Source organism: Thermothelomyces thermophilus, chromosome 3 (genome assembly GCF_000226095.1).
Source record: "Thermothelomyces thermophilus ATCC 42464 chromosome 3, complete sequence".
NCBI lineage: Eukaryota > Fungi > Ascomycota > Sordariomycetes > Sordariales > Chaetomiaceae > Thermothelomyces > Thermothelomyces thermophilus.
The window spans coordinates 4141325-4163227 of NC_016474.1; the positions used below are offsets into that span (position 1 = coordinate 4141325).

General features: G+C 57.4%; 8 protein-coding genes and 1 non-coding gene across 9 annotated transcripts; 4 read left to right on the forward strand and 5 right to left on the reverse strand.

Annotated features, from left to right (window-relative positions):
* Positions 1 to 697: 697 nt before the first annotated feature.
* On the reverse strand, positions 698 to 2015 carry MYCTH_2305394 (uncharacterized protein). Its single transcript, XM_003663395.1, has 2 exons — positions 1438 to 2015; positions 698 to 1319 (listed from the first exon to the last, which is right to left on the reverse strand). Exons 1-2 carry the CDS (start codon positions 1923 to 1925, stop codon positions 713 to 715), a joined length of 1095 nt encoding a protein of 364 aa, XP_003663443.1. The 5' UTR covers positions 1926 to 2015; the 3' UTR covers positions 698 to 712.
* Positions 2016 to 3471, reverse strand: MYCTH_2305395 (uncharacterized protein). The gene is made up of 2 exons (XM_003663396.1): positions 3179 to 3471; positions 2016 to 3111 (listed from the first exon to the last, which is right to left on the reverse strand). The coding sequence occupies exons 1-2, from the start codon at positions 3379 to 3381 to the stop codon at positions 2100 to 2102; spliced, it is 1215 nt and encodes a 404-aa protein (XP_003663444.1). The 5' UTR covers positions 3382 to 3471; the 3' UTR covers positions 2016 to 2099.
* A 1365-nt stretch (positions 3472 to 4836) lies between these two features.
* Positions 4837 to 5950, reverse strand: MYCTH_2305398 (uncharacterized protein). Its single transcript, XM_003663397.1, has one exon. It carries the CDS (start codon positions 5610 to 5612, stop codon positions 4935 to 4937), a length of 678 nt encoding a protein of 225 aa, XP_003663445.1. The 5' UTR covers positions 5613 to 5950; the 3' UTR covers positions 4837 to 4934.
* Positions 5943 to 6033, reverse strand: MYCTH_t88. The gene has a single exon. It is a non-coding gene; the product is annotated as a tRNA-Arg (tRNA).
* A 1512-nt stretch (positions 6034 to 7545) lies between these two features.
* On the forward strand, positions 7546 to 8562 carry MYCTH_2060403 (glycoside hydrolase family 61 protein; the record flags this gene model as incomplete). The annotated part of the gene is made up of 1 exon (XM_003663609.1): positions 7546 to 8562. One exon carries the CDS (start codon positions 7546 to 7548, stop codon positions 8560 to 8562), a length of 1017 nt encoding a protein of 338 aa, XP_003663657.1.
* A 1655-nt stretch (positions 8563 to 10217) lies between these two features.
* Positions 10218 to 12900, forward strand: MYCTH_80274 (uncharacterized protein). The gene is made up of 2 exons (XM_003663398.1): positions 10218 to 11895; positions 11944 to 12900. Exons 1-2 carry the CDS (start codon positions 10297 to 10299, stop codon positions 12739 to 12741), a joined length of 2397 nt encoding a protein of 798 aa, XP_003663446.1. The 5' UTR covers positions 10218 to 10296; the 3' UTR covers positions 12742 to 12900.
* A 1085-nt stretch (positions 12901 to 13985) lies between these two features.
* Positions 13986 to 16541, forward strand: MYCTH_2305399 (uncharacterized protein). Its single transcript, XM_003663399.1, has 6 exons — positions 13986 to 14542; positions 14640 to 14697; positions 14816 to 15271; positions 15385 to 15626; positions 15726 to 16118; positions 16189 to 16541. The coding sequence occupies exons 1-6, from the start codon at positions 14399 to 14401 to the stop codon at positions 16423 to 16425; spliced, it is 1530 nt and encodes a 509-aa protein (XP_003663447.1). The 5' UTR covers positions 13986 to 14398; the 3' UTR covers positions 16426 to 16541.
* Positions 16530 to 19246, reverse strand: MYCTH_2305401 (uncharacterized protein). The gene is made up of 3 exons (XM_003663400.1): positions 18877 to 19246; positions 18209 to 18815; positions 16530 to 18106 (listed from the first exon to the last, which is right to left on the reverse strand). Exons 1-3 carry the CDS (start codon positions 19124 to 19126, stop codon positions 16657 to 16659), a joined length of 2307 nt encoding a protein of 768 aa, XP_003663448.1. The 5' UTR covers positions 19127 to 19246; the 3' UTR covers positions 16530 to 16656.
* Positions 19247 to 19902: 656 nt separating this feature from the next.
* On the forward strand, positions 19903 to 20172 carry MYCTH_2060712 (uncharacterized protein; the record flags this gene model as incomplete). The annotated part of the gene is made up of 1 exon (XM_003663401.1): positions 19903 to 20172. One exon carries the CDS (start codon positions 19903 to 19905, stop codon positions 20170 to 20172), a length of 270 nt encoding a protein of 89 aa, XP_003663449.1.
* Between the last annotated feature and the right edge of the window lie 1731 nt (positions 20173 to 21903).

Sequence of the window (21903 nt, forward strand, 5' to 3'; positions counted from 1 at the left end):
AAACACCGTGACGCTGCCGGTGATCATAACTTTTGCTCCAGACCGCCGGACAGGGCAAAACGCTAGTTTTTTGGGGGCGGGGAGGTTCGGGCAGTCACGCCGGTCAACCGGATCAAAAAAGCGGTATAATTATCCAATCTGGACGGTCTGGACTCGTCGGGATCGGAATGCCGAGGTAGCCCCATCATCATCCGGCCGTGTTACCAGCTTTTTAACTCTGGAGCTTTGGAACTCCGACAGGAGGTGCCCAAAGCATGTATATAAATAACAGGACTACGGGCCGTAAATCCCAGCATACCTAACTTAGCGATCACAACCAGCCATGGGAAGAAACAAGAACGTATTATTACTCGTTACATACAACTAAACCCCAGTATCTAATTAGACCTGGTTGGTGACTTTCGTGGTCCTCCTGGCCTTGAAACCGGTCAAGACCAACTAGACATGACTGGCAGCAAGCCAGCTCTGCTCGGTATGTATGACAGATATATATATATATACGGGGCTGCTCGCCCGAGTCCCTGTCCCGGGAGCCCGACGTGGTCGTGGTCGTGTCCGCATCCCTTGGCACGCGATCCTGCGTCATAATCACGTACCGTCCGGCAGTATTCAGTATTTGTACATCGACTCGCTTCGTCCCAGTATCATGGCGTTTCACCTCAGACCGAGGGCGCTTGGGTAGGTAGGTAGGGAGCTAGTCGACCGGCCCCTGTCATGGCAGCCTGAACTGCTCCAGCATCCAGTTGTTCGGCCCGTAATCCTGCATCACCAGCCACGCCTCATCCAGCGCCTCTGACCCCAAGTAGGGGTCTATGCCCTCCATCATGCCCGAACCGCCCATCGGCGGCGTCGGCATCGTGTGCTGCTGCCCTTCCCACGTCGGAACGTGCCTGAACTGCTCCTGGAGCGGCTGGGGATGTTGTTGTTGTTGTTGTTGCTGTTGTTGTTGTTGGTGGTGGTGCTGCGGTTGCGCCATGTAAGGAATCGGTGGAGGCGTCACGTCCGGGACACCTTGGGCGGCGGCCGCCGTCGGGGAAACGCCTGTCTCGCCATTGCCCATGAGCGCTGCGCGAGGGTGAGGCGCGTGTGGGAGTTGGGGGTGCCTACCTAGCCGCGCGCTAGCCCGCCGCTTGATGCTCTCGCGATAGCGCTGCAGCACCTCGATGCCTTGGGCCGCCGAGGCGACGTTCGACTTGTGGAAGTTGAGGATCGCCATCACGCGGTCCCACGAGGACTTTGCCGGTTCCGTGTCCAGGCACACGCCGAGATTGGGCGAGAGCGTCGCCACGAGGAGGATGGTGGCCGACGCAAATGTGACTGTTTCAATTCGTCCCCAGAGTTAGCCACCAGACCCACAAAGATCACCCGGACGGGTCGTGGTTAAGAGCAGTCCGGGAGGAGGGGGAGAAAAATCGAGAGGGAACGGGAGACTTGCAGTGCAGCGCATACCACGCCGAGATGCCTCCGGCCGTGGCCGGACATCGGTGTATCTCCGCGAGCATGGTATGCACCGTCTGTAGGCAAAGCATGCATATCTCCTGGTGGAGTCTCTCCTGAAGCATGGATGAGGCCGTCAAGGCCGAGGAAGCGGCCGGGTTGGTCCACCGTTGCGCCTCGGCGAGGAGGGATGGGCGGAGGAGGAAGACTCGGAGGATCAGCAACCGGTAGCAGATCGCGTGGCTCTGGACCTGGAAAAACTTGACCGTGTCCTCGTCCAGCGACATCTTGGAGTAGTCGGCGTCCATGCGGAGATGTTCTGGCAAGGCCTGGAAAAGATCGTCAATCATGGCGTTGACACGGAGGAGAGCGCCGGGCTCCGGCATCGCGATCTCGGCCCCTGCGAGTTTTAGCTTTATGTACGGCGCGCTCCCTGCCTCTTTCATCTTATCCAGAATTTCCACCGTCTTGAGCGTGAAGGCCATCATGTCCATGCGTGAGGGCAGACCTTCGGGCTGCCGGCCTTCCTCGGTCGTGGATAGATATTCTTCGTCAATCGCCAGGGGAGGTGCTGTTTGTGTGAGACCCGGAGTCACCAGACCGGGTCGGCCAAAGCTGACCGAGATGACCCTGTTTTCATGGTTACCAGAATAGCTCGCTGATTACAGGGTTTTTGCGGGGGGGTGGTGGTAAGTTATGAGAACCCGGGAGGGGTTACCGTACTGATCCAAAGAAACACAGCCGCCGAACCAGATCCTCCGGCGCATCTCTCTCTCGAGCTGATTGAGGTGTCTCCTGGGATCGAGATGCAAACCTAGCCCAATAGCCACCCGGACAGCCGCCCCTGACATGAGCCAGCAGCGGTCCGCTTTGCCGGCAAAGTAGAGATACATGGCCCGGAGGAGCAGCAGCTGCACAATCGGAATCGAGGCGGTGTCGAGGGTCTCGACAGACACGAGCCGTAGCGACCGGTGGTAGAAATCCTCGGCTTGGTTCTGCCTCTGTTCGAGCGGGATCCTGTCGAGACGGAGACACGCCAGCGCCATGACCATGTTCGCGGTTGCGTAGAACAGAATGTCGTCGAACGCCGGTCTCGGAGGCGGTTTCTGCTTCCAGAGGGCGCGATATTTGCTCTTGAACATGGGCCAGTGGAGTAAGGGAAAGATGGAGTGAAAGTTTTGCCAGTACCAGCGGAGCAGCTCCTCGGCAAAAGCACGCGGGGGGAGGTAGAGGTTCTGCGGGTTGAACTCGTCTGGAGGACGATCCGGAGTGTGCAGCGAGAAGCCGACGAGATCGGGAAACGTGGGTGATTCTGTTGGCGAGACCGGGGACTCGGAGTTCACGGTCAGGTCATGAGGGCGGCCCTGATGACCAGGCACTTCCATGCCCTGGCGCATAAAAGCCATGTTTGACACTGCCGAGGGTTCATTTGGACGAGCGGCAACTGGATCATCTGAGGGCCTCTCATCCATGGCGGCGTGACCGAAAGACGTGCCGGCCGAGGCCAGGCTGGGCTCGGCCGAGGAAGACCCGGCACGGCCGGCATCGTGAGCTGCGCCCACGTCCAGGGAGGATGATGGGTGCCGAGCCGGAGATGGCGAGCTGCGGGAGGCGTCCTGGCCAGCCCGGGCATTTTCCAGCTTTTGAAGTCTCCGATCAATGTCGACCAAGGTGCTGCTTCCCCGTCAGCTCGGGGGGCCAAACTTGCTCGTCGGGATACGGCCGAGGTAAAAAAGCTTACAGTGCTGTTGAAGGTTGCATGACACTGTCCGGATAGAAGCATTTGTCTGCCCAGCCCCTCATGGAGCAGGCCGAGCACACCGGCTTTCTCCCATCGCATCCAGTCTTGCGGGCCCGACACGGGTTGCAGGCCAGACGCGCCTTTTTTCGCCTCTGCGTAGGCTGTCCTGTTTCGGCGACGAAGGTGTGCTGAGATGCCTCCATGGCGGAGATTGGGGCCAACGCAATTGTCACCGACGGGAATTGTGCCGTGAATCGAGGCACCCCGACTTTGACCTGCAGCCGATGGTTGGCAACGCCGCATTATGTAATTCTGAGGACGCCTTTCATTGGCGAAGATCGCGCCAAGGAGAACATCACTCACAGTTAAACCATGTTAAACCCTGGCGCCGCCGCCATCGCTTGATCCGTGACCGGTTGCGCCGATCTGCATGTAATCCGTACCTACAGCAGCCAGAAACCCAAATCGGACAATCGATTTAAGACCTGCAGCGGGCGCTCTTCTCAGTACTTCGCACCGCGCACGCATTACATAGAGCTCTTCGGTGCTTCTTTACGCCACAACCTATTGAGCATCTGAGGAACCTGGGTATATAGGATCTGTGGAAGGATCGGTTACGTTTAGTAACCGATGAGATGCGGTGGCAAAATTCGGCTCTTTTTTTTTTTTTGGGGGGTGGGGGGGGGGGGAGTGGGCTTCGGGGAAACAGCAAGACTGGCCCTTTCCGGTCGTGTGTGGATTGGACGTGAGCGTTGCATGCCACAGGCAGGTACGCCTGGTGCCTGGTACAGCAGGGCAAACCAATCCAGTCCCTTCAAGCCACGAACCAATTAGCACGTACACGGCCGAACCAGACCAAGCCCTACAAAAAAGTTAGAATCTGAAGGATAATTCCTAGTTCAAAGTCGTTTTTGCCCCGTCCCATCACCCAGACTGTGTGGTTGCGGAAGAAATGGCATCCACCCGACCTGAGGTAAATGTACCATAATCCGTACATGTCTTTCTTGCCCTTACTTTATATATATATATTCATTATTTTAGCGATTTTCTTTTCCTGTCTCGCTTTTTTAGCGATTAGTGCCGGTTGGCAGCAGGAAAACTGGAAACCGAGGCTGGTTAAAAGAAGTGACTCGTCATTAGCATCAAAGTACAGGCATTGCGCCTAAGGTACGGAGCTATGTAGGTACTGTCTGAACATGTATGAAACGTATATAATCCGTATGGTCCAGTCCACGCGTATTAGACATCCTGCCTTTCTTACGGCAACTGGGTGAATGAAGCGACAACTCACTAGTCGGAAGAATTTTCACTCTTTTCAGAAGAAGAAAACACAAAATGAGGAAAAAAATTACTAGCAAAGATGCGATTTAGTCTTGAGAAATTGCAAGCAACTAATGCTCCAAATCAAGCATTCCTGAGAGGGAGATTCAAGCCTGAAGATGTTACTCGCCTGGTTTGGATGGAATCCTTGGTATGTAGGACAGGCAAGTACGGGACGTCTTCCGGTGCATGCTTCTGCGGGGTTGTGATCTGGAAAACCCCCGACGACAAAGTTCCGTAGGTACCCGGTGGTTGGGTGCTGAGTACAGATAGGTGCAGGTCAACTAAGGGTGGGGCCTGAACGGCCAGAGGCTGGCTGCCACTGGTCGTATCGAGAGCCATAGCGTTGAATGTGTATCTAATTACCGAACCCCAGTCACCGGGCAGGTCTAGAACACCCCACCGGAAGTGCGGTGCAAAAGGAATAATGATAGGCTCACAGTGTCTCTCCGCGGGCGAGGAGGGTGATAAACTGATCAATCTTCTTTCTCCGCGTCTCCTCCCGTTTCGCGGTCGTGATGCGCCATAGAAAGGAATAGCGCTTGGTCTTGCCCAGGCCCTCGAAGAAGGCCTTGGCCTTGCTGTTGCGCTCGAGCGCCTCCCGAAAGTCGTCGGGGACCTGCATCGCGCTCGCCGGCGCGTACGCCTTCTCCCACCGGCCGTCCGCCTTCCCGGCCTCGATCTCGGCCCACCCGGGCTCCCGCACACGCCCGGCCGCGATCAGAGCCTCGACCTTCTCGACGTTGCGCCGGGACCACAGGCTCCCCTTACGCCGCGGCGTGAAGCGCTGGATGAAGTGGTCCGCGTCGAGGCTCTTCTTCTGCCCGTCGATCCATCCGAAACAGAGCGCCGTGTCCAGAGCCTCCTCGTACGTGATGGAAGCGATCTTGCCCCCCTTCTTGGCGATCTTCAACCACAAGCCCGCTTGATCCGTGTGGTTGGCCTCGAGCCACGTCTCCCAAGCCTTAACATCCTCGAAGAGCCGGATCGGTTGTGGCACGGTAGTGGCAGCAGATTTTGTTGCTTTGGGTACCGGTTTGGCGGCGGTAGTCGACACGGGTGCCGGCCTTGCTGTCTGGACGGTTCTGGTTGCGAGTCTGGTACGTGCTGTCATCTTTTGCGCTCCTCTGGATGATGATGATTGTTGGCTGCACCCGAGTCGGCTCAGCATCCGTCCGTACTGTAATAAACACTCGACGAGGGTCAACATTGAGGGTTAGGGTTTGTCGGTGACAGAGGAGCAGGGGCACCACGTGGTCTCCTGCCATCTACGACTTAACTTAAGCGGGGATGATTAAAGTACGGAGTAATCCGTAGACGCAGCTTCTGATCTCGCGTCTCATTCTGTGGCGCCCTTCCGGGGCCAGCAAACAGGGGCTTTTGATCCTGGGTTGGGAGAAAAAGAAAATCAGCAGCAGCCAAAAACTGGCAAAAGAGAAGAACACGATCCACCCAGGGGTCGAACCTGGAACCTCCTGATCACTGACCCTCTTCAGGGCTCGTAGTCAGACGCTCTGCCATTGAGCCAGCGGACCTGCTCGGAACTTCTTGAGTATCGGCGAGTCCTGCGCCAGCTTGAGAAGAGCGCACCCAGGAAAGCTACGGCCATTTTGGTTCGCACTTGGCGTTTGCCTGCCCCAAAATGGCCTGGAGTCTCAAAAGGAGGCCTCGAGTACTGCATATACTTCAAGTTCTTTGCAAGCAGGGCTTCATGCGTGAATCCAAGGTTGATACCGTACGTGACTCTCCACTTTCACCGATCGGGTTGTTTTCTCACTCTTTCTTATTCTTTCGTGTTTTATTTTTTTCTCTTACACATTCTCTTTTCCTTGCTTAATGAGTTATATAGTAAGGACCATAAGAGGCTGTCCGGATCTCAGGAGGATCGCTCGCAATATTACGCGTCGTCAATTTCGGAGCTCAGAGAAGTCAACGGAGCATGGGATACGAAGGCCGCGAGAGGATTTCGGAACGTTGCTCGCAGACCAGTTAAACGGCTGATGGTGAATTAGCGGGCCTTGCTCCCGTCAGGCCAAATGATCGGCATCGTCAATCATCTGGGGCAGGCACGACGAATCTCGGGTTGCGCGCCGGAACGAATGGGAATGTCACGGCCTCCAGATAGATGAAACGCACCCCACATTCTCGGCAGACGTTACGGAGTACCAGACCAAGACGATCCACACTTTGGAACCGCCTCGAGGTGAGGCACAAGCTCATTTATCCGGAAAGGCAGATATAGCCAGCAGAGTAAGGGATTTGCGAAATACACTACACCACCGCAACGGTCGGCCGGGCCCCCAACTGATCGACTCGAACAATTTCCCCATTCTTCGGCCAGCGGAAGATGCCATCGCGCCAGGGAAAGGAAGAGATCAGCAGAGCTCTCCCCTGGCCCCTTTCCTTCCTCAACGTCGAGCGTCAGGGCCAAGGTGAGCAAAACACCCTTGTTTAACGTTTAGTGTAAATGATACATTTCGTTCCGCCCAAGGCCCACCCAATGAGACACCGAGACACGGCGCCAGCGCCTCTTGGTCTCCCAGGAACCGGTCCTCCACACCGCGCCAAGCGGATGCTCGCGCGATGCCAGGTACTGTACGTACTGTACTGTATGTACATGACTGTGCCGACCTGGCGGGCAATCCCGCCGCAATTTGAATCTGACAGGATATAGTCATGGCGGACGATGTACTCCCGGTGCAGGAGGATGCGTGAGAATGAACAAGGTGATCCTTTGACCGGGGATATTAAATATAATTATCAAGCCATCGGCATCCCGGACCCCAGGCATGCCGTCACCCGGGTTTTCGTAGCAGTGTAACTTATCCTGGCAGACGATCGACCACCCTTTCGACCTGGTTATTTGGTGTCCAGCAGCAGTGTGATATCAGTTTTCCTTTTACGATCTCGGACTCCCGTCATATCAACCATCTTTGATCTCTCCGAGGCCCCTTCTCCCGGTTCATCTGTCGGCCTAGACTCCTTCAGCGGCTCGACCAAACTCGCCCTCCGCGACGACACAATAATACAACAATAAGCTGCCCGGTATGCCGCCACCACGACTGAGCACCCTCCTTCCCCTCCTAGCCTTAATAGCCCCCACCGCCCTGGGGCACTCCCACCTCGGGTACATCATCATCAACGGCGAGGTATACCAAGGATTCGACCCGCGGCCGGAGCAGGCGAACTCGCCGTTGCGCGTGGGCTGGTCGACGGGGGCAATCGACGACGGGTTCGTGGCGCCGGCCAACTACTCGTCGCCCGACATCATCTGCCACATCGAGGGGGCCAGCCCGCCGGCGCACGCGCCCGTCCGGGCGGGCGACCGGGTGCACGTGCAATGGAACGGCTGGCCGCTCGGACACGTGGGGCCGGTGCTGTCGTACCTGGCGCCCTGCGGCGGGCTGGAGGGGTCCGAGAGCGGGTGCGCCGGGGTGGACAAGCGGCAGCTGCGGTGGACCAAGGTGGACGACTCGCTGCCGGCGATGGAGCTGGTCGGGGCCGCGGGGGGCGCGGGGGGCGAGGACGACGGCAGCGGCAGCGACGGCAGCGGCAGCGGCGGCAGCGGACGCGTCGGCGTGCCCGGGCAGCGCTGGGCCACCGACGTGTTGATCGCGGCCAACAACAGCTGGCAGGTCGAGATCCCGCGCGGGCTGCGGGACGGGCCGTACGTGCTGCGCCACGAGATCGTCGCGCTGCACTACGCGGCCGAGCCCGGCGGCGCGCAGAACTACCCGCTCTGCGTCAACCTGTGGGTCGAGGGCGGCGACGGCAGCATGGAGCTGGACCACTTCGACGCCACCCAGTTCTACCGGCCCGACGACCCGGGCATCCTGCTCAACGTGACGGCCGGCCTGCGCTCATACGCCGTGCCGGGCCCGACGCTGGCCGCGGGGGCGACGCCGGTGCCGTACGCGCAGCAGAACATCAGCTCGGCGAGGGCGGATGGAACCCCCGTGATTGTCACCAGGAGCACGGAGACGGTGCCCTTCACCGCGGCACCCACGCCAGCCGAGACGGCAGAAGCCAAAGGGGGGAGGTACGGAAGGAACTTTCGCGGGTAGACGCTGAATCGGTTTTATTTTTATTTTTATTTCCTTTTCTCCCCTTGTGGACTGTCTAATAATTGCATATTACGGCATTGTTGCGTGCATGGTGTAATTAGGTATGATGACCAAACCCGAACTAAAGACCTAAATGAACGCTTCTTTTATAGTAGCCGGCCAGAACAGAAGAGGCTGACAGCGACCTCAAGAAGGGAACTAGTTGATCATCGTACCCGGTACCTCTCCGTAGCTGTCTGCGCAGATTTCGGCGCTCATAAGGCAGCAGAAACCAACCACGAAGCTTTGAGAGGCGGCAATAAGCACCATGGCGGTGTTTCAGAGTGAGAAGCATAGATTTGGAAACATAGTAGAGAGATAACGTCGGACGGTGGTAGGGATAGGTTCCATGAGCTTGCAAGATAGAGTCATGTTTTTTAATCCACTCTCCACCCCGCCCCTTTTTTTTTTTTTCTTTTTTACCTCTACACTCGCTATTATTTTAAGAGTATCATAGATTTACGGGAAGCCGTGGAACTGATGCGGCTCACAATCAGACACGGCAAAATATTGAGTGGTATTATTGAAGGAATGCCCGACCCTAAAGAAAACTATACGTCCGGTTTCACTTGGTTCTCAGGGTTTCCTGTTAACTTGTCGTCTTTGTATATTGTTGTGTTTAGGTGTCAATTGGATAGCCAAACCATTGTTCTTGATGAGTTATTACCGAGGATCGGAGGTAAATATAGGTACATATCTTAATGGACCTTAGGCAAGGTAGCTTTTTCTGTGGTGGTTACTGGCCCAGTCTCTGTGTGATCAGCAGACCACGCTGCACTTGCAGACGTCGCTCAACTCATTATTAACTGAAGCAACCTCCAAGCTCCCGACCAGATATTTACGTGAAATAACCATACCGAACTCCCTTGTGCCTCTATGCGGCTCGGCACTCACCTCCGTCATGTCTACCAATGTGTAGTAGGTACCTAGGTACCTACGTATAATCAATACTGATGAGTACTTCGTACCTAGCTCATAATTACGCTCAAACAAAACACATTCAAGCGAAGATATCTTCAATTACCCACTAAGATGAATTACCTCTTCACTCATTACGACCAACAAATCCCATGAAACTGGACAATTGGCTCAAGCAGCTACCAAACATGATCGATTTCATCAGGCACGGTTCAACCCGTACGTTAACACTGCCTAGCCAAGATTGTTCCGTACACGGTGACTACCTAGGTATGTACCTATCGAAATACCAAGCGATTGCGTGTGCTGGGCGCCGGGGTGCAAGCATCTTGGCACATGGGCCAAGCATCCTCACCTTCCGCATTGGGCAATGCTGTATCACAACAATGCGACCTGCAGTGGCAGGCCGATGCTCGTGCGGGTTACCTGCCGTCCGGGGATGAACGGTTCGCGGCCAAGAGTCCAATCAGGGCAGGAGAGGAAGATTCGGCAAAATAACATCGTACTGTGTACCCAGCAAAGTCGAACATGCCCAGCGACCAGCCCGTATCACGCCATGTTCGACCATGTGCTCGGTAATTACTCCCTCCGTTCGTAGGTAGTTAATATTTAGTTGATTACATGGTTACTGCCCGACATGACGATCTCCAGCTTCTTCTCCCTTTTCCCTCCCCCGCTTCTCCTCGAGGCCCTCCACACCCCGGTATACACTATTACCTGCAAGACGCTCCGAGAAGCTCGGTACCTGAGCGTAATAGACGGCGGAAGGAGGTGGCGATGCGACGACTCCTCTCTCTGTGCGTCGCGGCCGTGTTGGCCTCGGCCATCGAGCCTCCCCGGTTCCCTCACCAGCCGACGGGCAATGGCAAGAAGCTGCTGACATACAACATCACGACGGGCAGCCCCGGCGAGCTCTCGCCGTCGACGAGGACGGTCACGTGGGTCCAGTCGGACCGGGACGGCGACTTCATCACGACCGACGACGACGGGTCTCTCGTGTTTGAGAACGTCGAGTCCGGGGACCGGACCACCTTCCTGGCGGCCGACAAGATTCCGGCCGACTACTGGGACTACCAGATCTCCCCCGACCGCTCGCGGGTCCTCTGGGCCGTCAACTACACCAAGCAGTACCGCCACTCGTACTTCGCCGACTACCTGGTCCAGGACGTGGCCACGGGCGGGACGGAGCCGCTGGTCGGGGACTCGGCGGGCGACATCCAGTACGCCACCTGGAACCCGGCCTCGTCGTCCGAGATCGCCTTTGTCCGCGGGAACGACCTCTTTCTCTGGAACGAGGGCGACATCAGCCGGATCACGGACGACGGCGGGCCGGACCTGTTCCACGGGGTGCCGGACTGGGTCTACGAGGAGGAGATCCTGAGCAGCAACAACGCGCTCTGGTACTCGCCCGACGGCGAGTACGTCGCCTTCCTGAGCTTCAACGAGACGGGCGTCGAGACCTTCACGGTGCCCTACTACATGGACGGCCAGGACGTCGCCCCGCCCTACCCGCGCGAGCTCGAGCTGCGGTACCCCAAGGTGGGCACCAAGAACCCGACCGTGGCGCTGAGCCTGCTGGACGTCCGGGCCCGGTCGGTCACGCCCGTGCCGGTCGACGCCGCCTGGCCGGCCGACGACCTCGTCATCGGCGAGGTCGCCTGGGTGACGGACGACCACGACAAGCTCCTCTACCGCGCCTTCAACCGCGTGCAGGACCGCGAGAAGCTCGTCCTCGTCGATACCGAGACCGCAGAGTCGACCGTCACTCGCGAGCGCGACGGGTTCGACGGCTGGCTGGACAACAACGTGGCCATCACCTACGTCGGCTCCCGCGGGAAGAAGGACAAGGACAAGGGGAAGAAGAAGGAGGGCGACGGCAGGGGCGAGGAGGAGCGGTACTACCTCGACCTCTCGGACGCGTCCGGGTGGAATCACCTGTACCTGTTCTCGCTGGACGGGCGTTCCAACGTGACGCTCACGTCGGGCGAGTGGGAGGTGGCGTCGATCCTCAAGGTCGACCGGGCCCGGGGCCTGGTGTACTACACGTCGACGGAGCGGCACCCGACCGAGCGGCACCTCTACTCGGTCTCGATCGCGACGGGGGCCAAGAAGCCCCTGGTCGACCCGTCCGTGCCGGCCGTCTGGTCCGCCTCCTTCTCCCGCGGCGGCGGCTACTACATCCTGCGCTACGCCGGTCCCGACGTGCCCTACCAGGAGCTCTACTCGGTCGAGCGGGGGCCGACCGAGCCGATCCGCACCGTCGAGGCCAACGCGCGCCTGCACGCCGCCCTGCAGCAGTACCGTCTGCCCCGGATCCTCTACTTCGACCTCCCCCACCCGTCGGGCGTCAACCTGAGCGCCATGCTCCGGCTGCCCGTGAGCCTGGGCGACGACGACGACGACGCCGACGGGAAGAAGAACAAGAACAATAACAAGAAACAGAAGAAGTACCCGGTGCTGCTGACGCCCTACGGCGGGCCCGGCGCGCAGGAGGTGAACAAGGCGTTCCAGGCGCTCGACTGGAACGCCTATATCTCGTCGGACCCGGAGCTCGAGTACGCGACGCTGACGGTGGACAACCGGGGCACCGGCTACCGCGGGCGGGCGTTCCGGTCCGCGGTGGCCGGGCGGCTCGGGGAGCTGGAGGCACAGGACCAGATCTGGGCGGCCCAGTGGCTGGCGGAGCGGTACCCGTCCTGGGTGGACGCCGACCGCATCGGCATCTGGGGCTGGAGCTACGGCGGGTACCTCACGGCCAAGGTGGTCGAGTCCGGCGGCGGCAAGGACGGGAAGAGGGGCCCGATCGCGTTCGGGTTGGCGACCGCTCCCGTGGCCGACTGGCGGTTTTACGACAGCATGTACACGGAGCGGTACATGAAGACGCCCGAGCTGAACGCGGAGGGGTACAACCGCTCGGCCGTCTCGCGCCTGGACGGGTTCCGCTCGCTCCACGGCACCTTCCTGGTCCAGCACGGCACCGGCGACGACAACGTGCACTTCCAGAACACGGCCGCCCTCGCCGACCGCCTCATCGGCGGCGGCGTCGGCCCGGACAGGCTCGAGCTCTCCTTCTTCACCGACTCGGACCACTCTATCCGCTATCACGGCCAGAACGCCTTCCTCTACAAGCAGCTGACCACGCGCCTGTGGGAGGAGAAGCGGAGGGGAAAGACGGCCGAGGAGCACCAGTGGAGTAAGAAGGCCGTACTCCCTACTCGGTGAGAGAGCACGGGAGCGGTGGGCGTGACAGCCCCCAGGACCCCAGGAATAGAAGGGAAAAAGAGAGAGAGAGAGAGAGAGAGAGAAAATACCTAATAGTATATTTGGGCCCTTAATGTCTGAGAATTGAAGACCGGTAATGAAACGTAATTGATATTAATTACCTACAGAGGTTGTCGCGGTGTGCCTGGTTGAGAAGTCATCATCTTCTCTTCTTTGCTTTCAGTGTTTGATGATTCCCCCGAGATCCCGGCAAGTTGGACGCGTAGTCTCGTTTAGGAAGGTGAGAAGATGGAAGGCGAAGGAAAAGAATAATAGCCCGCTCAAGTTCGTCCCTACCTAAATCACACTAATTAACGAATTCCGCCCGCGCTTACCCTCGGTTTGAGGAGACGGCCTAGAACCCGCCGACGCACAGCTAAGACATGCAGTGTTCCCGCACTTGCTGTTTCTAAAATTTCCACGGCCAGGGAGGTACTGTACCTCACGTACATACAGTACCAAACAGCCATCGAACTCGTTAGACAGCGACCATCAGCACCCGTACCTGGATAAGCCCCATATGGCTAGCACGTGGGCATAGGTACTCTGTGTTCGTAAGATACATACATTGAGCTCCGAGATGTTCCGATCCCAGGTCAGAGCAGTTTATCATTGCCTACCTGACTCTACTGTATGTACATACATCATACAGCTGAGACGCGTCTGAGGGGAATAACCATCCAACAATTGGCTCCATCCATCCGTCCTTTCTATTCACCCCCGGACTGACCACCCAGAACAAACTAGCTGACAATGTTCATCTGTTCTTCCCCCCACCAGACCCCCATCCGCCCCCCGCATCCCCTGTCCTGCATGTGCACGTGGGACAACGGTAGCACCAGACACTACAGACCGGCAATGGGGCTCGGCCGTGGCAGAAGCAGGATGTATTCCAGGGGATCTTGGCAGGGCCGGCTGGCCGCCGTAACCTGTCGGCGATCCTGGCTCTTCTGGGGTTAGTGTGCATACGACACCGCGGGGCCCTACACTACCGCAGTACTTTGCGATTCACTTTGGCTCCCGGTTGATTGGTGTCGGAGACATGGGGGACAGGGGAGGCGGGAGGTGTGGGTTAGTTAGGGGCGGGGGCGAGTTTGCGGGGAAGTGGACACTCCGCACGAAACTACTACCGCGCTCCGTGGCCGACGCATGCGGGGGAGGGGCCCCCCATGTCCCGGTGGGCTTTTGCGGGGAGAGTTTGGGAGGAAAGAAAGAAGAGTACGGAGTAAGTAAAGTGCGGGCTGCCTGGGATGTGGACCGGGCGGGTTGAGGCGAGACCTTGTGGTGGTCGCTTCTTGGCTGGTCGGTGTCGCAAAGGGACAGGACCCGGTACTTGGAGTTAAACTGGTAATTAGTTCTGGAACCTCGGATGAGTGAAGTGCTTACACAGTACTGCTTGCCCTGTTGAGCTTTAAAGAGAGAATGCACACGACGCAGATCCGCAGTCTAGATGTTTCCCTCCTCGTCTCTTTGGCTCTCCCTTCCCTCTCCGTCCGTCCCCTGCACCTTTCTCTTCCGTTTTCTGTGCTTTTCTAATAAAAAGCAGGATAAGAGAGCAGCCCCTGTTAAACGCAACAGAAGGCAGAAAGGTTGATTACCTCCCGAACGCCCAGACAAGATGGGAACGCACGCCGACAAGGTCGACGGACCGGGGTCGCAATCCGACGACCGGGTGGACGTCGAGCAGCTCGACCAGGTAGCGGTGCCGCCAGTGACGCTTCAATCGTTTGCCCATCTCAACGAGAAAGCCATCCTACGCAAGGTAGGTCAGGTTATCAGGTTATCAGACATGGACTCTGCCCCGAACTCTTCCCTTGCCCTGGCACATTGCTAACCCGAGAATCGAAAATGATAAACAGATGGATATACGCCTGATCCCCATGCTCGCCCTTCTCTACCTCCTGTCATTCCTCGACCGTTCGTCTGCCCCCCTCCCCCGCTTTCTCCCCTCCCCTTGGCGCTTCATGCTTCGCTCCGTTCTCTGCAAATGACCCTCCCCCCCGCTAACGCTGTCAATATCTCTCTTCCTAAACAGGCGGCAACATCGGCAACGCCAAGATCGAAGGCCTCCAGGAGTCCCTGGGCCTCACCAACGACCAGTACAACTGGTGCCTGACCGCCTTCTTCTTCACCTACGCCGCCTTCGAGGTGCCCAGCAACCTGATGCTCAAGCGGGTCCGCCCCTCGATCTGGCTGCCCACCATCATGGTCGCCTGGGGCGTCGTCATGACCCTGATGGGCATCGTGCGCAACTACGCCGGCCTGCTGTCCGCCCGCATCTTCCTCGGCGTCACCGAGGCCGGCCTCTTCCCGGGCGTCGCCTACTACCTCACCAACTGGTACAGGCGCGAGGAGATCCAGCTCCGCCAGGCCATGTTCTTCAGCGCCGCCAGCGTCGCCGGCGCCTTCAGCGGCCTCCTGGCCTTCGCCATCGGCAAGATGGACGGCGTCGGAGGACTTCGTGGGTGGCAGTGGATCTTTATCCTCGAAGGTAATAACTATTATATCAACCGCCACGTTCCCAATGCCTCTGGGACTTTTTTTTTCTTCATCTTTTTTTCCCCCGTAGTGCGTAATTAATAGATGCTGATTGCGCTCGTCTAGGAATCGCCACCGTGCTCGTCGCCGCCATCGCCTTCTTCGCCCTCTTCGACTTCCCCGAGACGGCTACCTTCTTGACCGAGGAGGAGCGAGCCTTCGTCATCTACCGTCTCAAGTACCAGGGTCAGAGAGGGGATGACTCTGGCCGCGAGCAGGTAGCCCAGGCCGACGGGTTCAAGTGGAAATACGTCAAGGATGCGTTCCTTGACTGGCAGATCTGGGTCAACATCATCGTCTATTGGGGCGTAAGCGCTTTGCTCTAATTAATATCCAACTTACCCATCAGCCTGTTGCCCCTTGTTTCGTTGCTGACAGGACCCATATTTCTGACATCTGCTAATTAGATCGTCTGCCCCCTGTACGGTATCTCGCTCTTCCTGCCGACCATCATCCGCGAGCTCGGCTACAAGAGCAGCCAGGCCCAGCTGATGACGGTGCCCATCTACATCACGGCCGCCATCTTCGCCGTCTTCGCCGCCTACTGCTCCGACAGGGTCGGCCGCCGGAGCCCCTTCATCGCCGGCTTCCTGCTCGTCATGGCCGTCGGCTTCGCCATGTGCATCGGCACCGACCCCAAGGAGAACCCCCGCGTCGTCTACGGCGGCGTCTTCCTCGCCGCCTGCGCCATCTACCCTGCCTTCCCCGGCGTCATCGCCTGGCTGTCCAACAACCTGTCCGGCTCCCTCAAGCGCTCCGTCGGCATGGCCATCCAGATCGGCGTGGGTAATCTGGGAGGTGTGAGTATTAGCAAAGTGCCTGTCCCCTCATCTTTTCCGGCGCAAAACTGAACTGACTTGTGTTGCTCAGGCCATGGCATCCAACTTCTATCGCGCCAAGGATGCCCCCCGGTACATCCTCGGTCACGGCCTCGAGCTCGGCTTCATCGGCGGCGGCCTCGTCGCTTCCGCCATCCTCGTGCTGGGATACACGACCCAGAACAGGAAGCGCGCAAGGAGAATCCAGGAGGGCGCGCTGGACTCGTACACGTCCCAGGAGCTGTCCGAGAAGGGCGACAGGGCCATCACGTTCCGTTATGTGCTCTAGAGAGAATCCCCTTGTGGGACTGCGGCTATTAATAAGGAAAGGAGGGGGGGATGTGCTGCTGCTCGATGAGACGCGCGCGGAGTGTCTAGACTAATAACTCAAGAAGGAAACTGAATAACCTGTCCCGTCAGCGCAGAGAGGATCGTGCCCTGAGAGTGCCACCATCTAATTAATTATTCAATCACCCTCGAGAGTGACCGCGGCAGGCAAGAGGGCATGCAGATCCAAGATTCAACCTGTCAGCGTCGTTGCCGCCGACATGACCTCCCAGTCCTCCTCTTCCCCTTCTCCCCCCGCCAGGGTATCATTCTCGTCGTCCTGCTCCCCGCCCTCACCCTCACCCTCCCCATCCCGATCATCACCCTCTTCCACCCTTGACCAGACCTCCCCGCCCCGTCCTTCCGGTAACCCTGGCCCGTTGACCCCTCCGAGCGCAGAACACCACGCCTCGTCCCAGCACAGCACCAAAGCAGACTCCCCGCCCGCCCACTCCTCCCACCGCGCCGGGCGTTGCCCCTGCCCCTGCCGCTGCCCCTGCCCCGAACCAGACGGCGCGCCCCACGGCGCCGCCGCAGCCGAGGATAGCATGCCGTGCCCGTCGGGGAGCGGGACGGTCTTCTTATCATTGTCTTTGATGTCGCTGTCGTCGCTGTTGTCTCCTGTGGTTCGGTTGCCGAGGAGGGCGACGGCGGCGTGGGAGAGATAGAAGGCGATGTGGTCCCTGGGGAGGGTTGACGCGGTCGTCAGGAGGTCCAGGTGGTGCGAGACGGACGACCGCTCCGGGGGCGCGGGGGGAGGGGTTGCGAGGACGAGGTGGGCGTGGATGTATTTGAGTAGGTGTGCGTGGGAGGTCACCTCGGCGGGGGTGGGGGTTTCCCCGATGAGTTTGGCTTCCTCGAGCAGGACGGCGCGGTGAAATTGTAGCACTTCCAAGGACGGGAGCTCGGGGACGAGGCCGGCCCTCCGGAAGGATTCGTTGGGACTGGGGTGGGTGGACAAGAGGTGGAAGTTGGCCGGGCTGACGGTGTCCGGGAGCGGCTGCAGGTCGGGCGGGTGGAACCTTGCGCGGGCCGGGATGCTGTCCCAGAGTTGCGGGCTGTAGTACGCCGTCCACGCCGAGGGCGAGATGCGGAAGGTCTCCTCGAACAGCGGGTAGGTCATGTTCTGGAGGAGGTGGGTGTTACCGAGGGTGAGCGGCAGCAGGGCCGCGTGGACGAGGTGGAGGTAGAAATGCGATTGCGTCTCCGAGTACGCAGGGACACCCGGGCACAGCGATCTGAGCCGCATCGTCTGTCGCCGGAGCGAGTCCAAGGCCAGGTTGGTGAACCAGGCGCGTCGACGGGTCTCACCGGGGCGGAGATACCTCTGTACCACGGCAAACGCGAAACGGAGGAGCCGGTGGGGATCTTCATGCTGCGGTCTGGTGAGCTTGTGTCGAAACTGTGAATCTCGATATTGTACCAGTTCGACAAGCTCACGCAGATTTGGCAGCATCCAGTAATCCCGGGAATACGAGGATGCCAATACGTCCGGGCTGAAGTAGGTACTGGGCAATCTCTCGTCTACGAGTTCCGGGAAGTACCGGAAGATGCCCTTGAAACTCGTGGGCCCTCGCACACTGAAGCTCAGCATTGCCACGAGAGCAAGCCTGACATGGTACAGCCAGAAAACAGTAAGGGTTCTGCCTTGTGTCAGTGATCCGAAACAATCCCCTCGCTTCACGGCGGGTCAGACTCCTAGTAATTAATGCCCCATCATTCATGTACATCAGGTAATTACATACCTCGGCTCAGGTGAGTGTTGGGCATGCGAGTTACGCCGTCGAAACCTGTTCATCCTGGTCGCGAATATGGTCGCCACCTCAAGCAGGTCAAGATCCCGGACGTCGCATTCGAGAAGAGTGATGTAGGCGGCGCGAAGGTAGTCCATGTGTGTCCAAGGGGTGATATTCCCGCGTAGAAACGCCTGGCGGAAAGCTTGGTCCGTCATGTTATCTCCAGAAGGTGCACCTCGCTCCGGCTTCCCAGGACGAGACGGTCGAGGTGCCGCAAGTAGAGCATCGCCGACCATTCGAGCAGCGTCGACAACCGGCATCTCGAGGACGCAATCGAGACTTGCGGCCACTGCCGGTGCATCTGATATGCCCGCGGAAGCCAGCTCGTCCCTGAAACGGGCGACCATGTCATTACGAACCCCGCTGGAAACACTAGCACCTTGTGCGGTGCTAACGGCGACCCAAAACCCTCGGCTGCCGTGCCGCCTCTGCAACTCAATGGAGTCGCGCAAGGAGCGTACCGAGGCTTCGACATCCGGATTCGATGCATCGTGCACAAACAAGAATCCCGACTTGCCACCCGACAGATTCAGAGATCCGTGGAGATGCTCTGGGGCTGCAGAACGTCAGCTGAGACGCGACGGCGGGGCAGCATGGTCCATTTCGCGAAAACTCACCGATGTCAAAGGACGAATCTTCCCGGGGGACGTGGCGGAACAAGGTGATGACGGAGCCACCCTGTAGCTGTAAACGTGCCTTCTCGACCCGGTGGTCAAGCCCTGAACCAACATCTTTCCAATCCAGCAATGACAAGAGTGCAGATGTCGTTGGGAGTCCGCACAAGAACAGTGAACACCCAAGGGTCCTATCACTAGGAGGATCCTGGAGGTTGGAGGACTTAGGAGAGCCAGGCACAAATGAGTTCATGGCATGCGATAGCGACAGATCCTAAAATGAACTGCTAGCAATTGCAGGAGATGACCAAGAGGTTTTAGTCGGGGATCAGGATGACACCTAGGAGTGGAGTGGACCGGCGTTTTTGTTATTGTTCTCATCTTCACTTATGAACAAAGGTGCAGAGCGGAGAATCGGTAAAGGCTCCAGCTGTCCTCTTCCTGACGACACGCAACACTTGCCAATTGAAGATCACTACCTACGAAGTGGAAAGCACTAATTATAACTAGTTTAAGCTAACGCTAGAGCAGCAGGCAGCAGGCAGCAGACAGCAGGCGGCGTTCGGGCTCGCATTAACCCTAACCCCTATCGAATCCCAACCCCTATTACTAGTACTCCGTACCCCTTGAGCAAAAACAATGTAATCTGGACGAGAATGTATAAACTGAAGATACACGGCATCTTGTACAAACAAGGGCACTCGTGGCTGACTGTGATCAGGGTATTCATTGTTGAACTTCTATCCTCTCTGCTTTCTTATTTCTTACCTCAAAGCTCTGTTAACATCAACGTGGCAGCCTGGACACTCACGAGGACCATACCTTAGTTAGCTCGGTACATAATTACCATGCTTAAAGAACCAATCTGCAATACTGAGCTGTATGTGCAATACATAAGTAGTTCCTCTCTGCCACTGATACTGCTTCAAGAACCGCTGCTGCATGATCCTCCGTTAACACAAGAAAGGCCGCCAGCAACCTTGAGTCAACCATCTCTACCTGACTAATCCAAGAGGAAATCCCACCGACATGTGCACCGGCGAGTGCGTCTGCTTTTTCTGCCCCCGGTCCATGGTCCGGGACCGTCTCTGCCCGTACTACATCCCCAACGCCCCGGGCGGGCCCAAGGCGCAGCCCCTCGCCATCATATGGATCGAGGCCCTTTTCGTGTGCTGCGGCAACCACCAGGGCAACTGCCTCAACTGCCCGGAGCTGTACGAGCCCGGGAACATTGAGCACCAAATTGCTACCCACCTCGAGTGCGAAGACTGCACCCTCCGAAACCAGGCCGAGAGTTAGGCGGGCTGGAATAATAGGAGGTGATGGGCGGGTGTTGGATGAAGCGGGGAGGGCGCGGCGCCGAGGAGGAGAAGGGTGGGATAAGCTTATTATAGCGATGGGGAGACGGAGACAATGCTAGTAATGACGATGACCGTGGCATTGGGAATTATGGGTAAGACCGCAGTCAATTCACAAGAGTCAAACACACCCCGGTCAAATTCGGCCAGCACTCTTGAATCATATTATTTGCTATCATTACCTTGTGGTATAATAACGGAACAGTCTCGTCATCCGTCGACGATATGGTAATCTCAAACGGAGAGAAGTGTACCGAAAAACCCATCGAACTTTCCCTGACTTTAGCCAACCATACACCGTTCTTTGCTTCGCGGTTACCTATTGTGGTTCTCTTTGACTCTCAAATCGTTGTTCGTGGCTATGATCAGGCTTGCAGTGAGCTGCTGTAGAGAATAATTGTTCCCTTGAAAGTTTTCAAGTTCATGCTGTTTTCCAGCTGATAGCTTGAAGACGGCACTTGGTAACATGCCAAATCTAACAAGGAGCCGTGGGAGGGTACATCACTATTACAGATGGTTGTTCGTTTGAGTCGAGGTGCTTATTTTTTGTTCATTTCTTTATGTCCGCAAAGAGGGGGGAGGGGGGCCAAACAAAGGCTTTCATGGGTCATGCAAAGATCATGCAAATCTCTTACCAAGGAATCATCCAAAGAACATTATATCATCCCAAAGACCAGAAACAATGTACTATGAACAATAGACCGGGGAGCCGTCGCCTAGTCCAATGCGAAAAAGTACAAATACCTCGATTCTGCACATCTTCTACTTGGCCCTCTCTTCAATCCCAAGCAACCACACTCAGCCACCCTACACCAACAAGACAAAACCTTCGCGATGTGCCAGGTTCAGATCATTCACTTCTATTGTATTGACGCCCAGATGCGACATCCCCAGTGTCCATACTGGAAACGGACGACCGGCCGCCCGTGGAGTTACGAATATCCATATCAGCATGCTCTTACTAATTGCTGCGGGCTCGACAACCACATCGGAAAGGAGTGTTATGAGTGTCCTAATGCCACAGGTGAGAACCGCAGGGAATTCGTGGTAAACACGCAACGGTGCCATGTATGCGAGAGCAGGGTCAGGTCAAAAGCGTCATCTGCTTGACTCCGTCGGTCCTATTCCTAAGATACATTAGGTAGCTAGGTGGATGGGTAGATCGATAGGTTAGTACCTTTCAGAGGTGAGGTAATTAGAGGAAACAGGCCCCCTAAAATAGACACTTCTCTCTTGCCACCTTTTCTGCTTTCTTCATCATGGTACGTCCGGCTGTGATTACTACGCCCAACGACTAATTATGTAACACACAGCTCCTTCACACTGGTAAGACGTATGTAAGGCACCGTATTGCCCGTTGTATGTACCCTATCTACTCCCTACCTGAATCAGTTCGTTACCGAGCCAACCCTCCCCAGGCCCTTCCTTGCTCACCGCGGGCGCCATATCCGATCAGGGCGAGACCCGAGCACATACGAGATCTCGATATCTAAACCCTATTTACCAAGCAAGGCTCTCCACAAGTCAAACAAGCCAAATATCCTCCAATATTTGACTTGGCTTGGCCTAAACCGAGCCATATTTGACATGTAAAGGGCCAGGCTGCTAAATATTAATTACTTCAACATCACCAACGAACTGCTCCCTCACACCATCGCCTAGACTTCTGCCG

What these genes read in the sequence shown, in the direction of transcription:
- MYCTH_80274 (XM_003663398.1), top strand. Translation starts at nt 10,297, where the DNA reads ATGCGACGACTCCTCTCTCTGTGCGTCGCGGCCGTGTTGGCCTCGGCC. An exon ending in GCGCCATGCTCCGGCTGCCC is followed by an intron (nt 11,896 to 11,943) that starts GTGAGCCTGGGC and finishes AAGAAGAACAAG; the next exon opens with AACAATAACAAGAAACAGAA.
- MYCTH_2305399 (XM_003663399.1), top strand. Translation starts at nt 14,399, where the DNA reads ATGGGAACGCACGCCGACAAGGTCGACGGACCGGGGTCGCAATCCGAC. An exon ending in AGAAAGCCATCCTACGCAAG is followed by an intron (nt 14,543 to 14,639) that starts GTAGGTCAGGTT and finishes AATGATAAACAG; the next exon opens with ATGGATATACGCCTGATCCC. An exon ending in CCTCCTGTCATTCCTCGACC is followed by an intron (nt 14,698 to 14,815) that starts GTTCGTCTGCCC and finishes CTTCCTAAACAG; the next exon opens with GCGGCAACATCGGCAACGCC.
- MYCTH_2305401 (XM_003663400.1), bottom strand. Translation starts at nt 19,126, where the DNA reads ATGAACTCATTTGTGCCTGGCTCTCCTAAGTCCTCCAACCTCCAGGAT. An exon ending in AGATTCGTCCTTTGACATCG is followed by an intron (nt 18,816 to 18,876) that starts GTGAGTTTTCGC and finishes GACGTTCTGCAG; the next exon opens with CCCCAGAGCATCTCCACGGA. An exon ending in CAACACTCACCTGAGCCGAG is followed by an intron (nt 18,107 to 18,208) that starts GTATGTAATTAC and finishes GACACAAGGCAG; the next exon opens with AACCCTTACTGTTTTCTGGC.
- MYCTH_2305394 (XM_003663395.1), bottom strand. Translation starts at nt 1,925, where the DNA reads ATGATGGCCTTCACGCTCAAGACGGTGGAAATTCTGGATAAGATGAAA. An exon ending in TCGGCGTGGTATGCGCTGCA is followed by an intron (nt 1,320 to 1,437) that starts CTGCAAGTCTCC and finishes ACGAATTGAAAC; the next exon opens with AGTCACATTTGCGTCGGCCA.
- MYCTH_2305395 (XM_003663396.1), bottom strand. Translation starts at nt 3,381, where the DNA reads ATGGAGGCATCTCAGCACACCTTCGTCGCCGAAACAGGACAGCCTACG. An exon ending in ATGCAACCTTCAACAGCACT is followed by an intron (nt 3,112 to 3,178) that starts GTAAGCTTTTTT and finishes ACGGGGAAGCAG; the next exon opens with CACCTTGGTCGACATTGATC.
- MYCTH_2305398 (XM_003663397.1), bottom strand. Translation starts at nt 5,612, where the DNA reads ATGACAGCACGTACCAGACTCGCAACCAGAACCGTCCAGACAGCAAGG.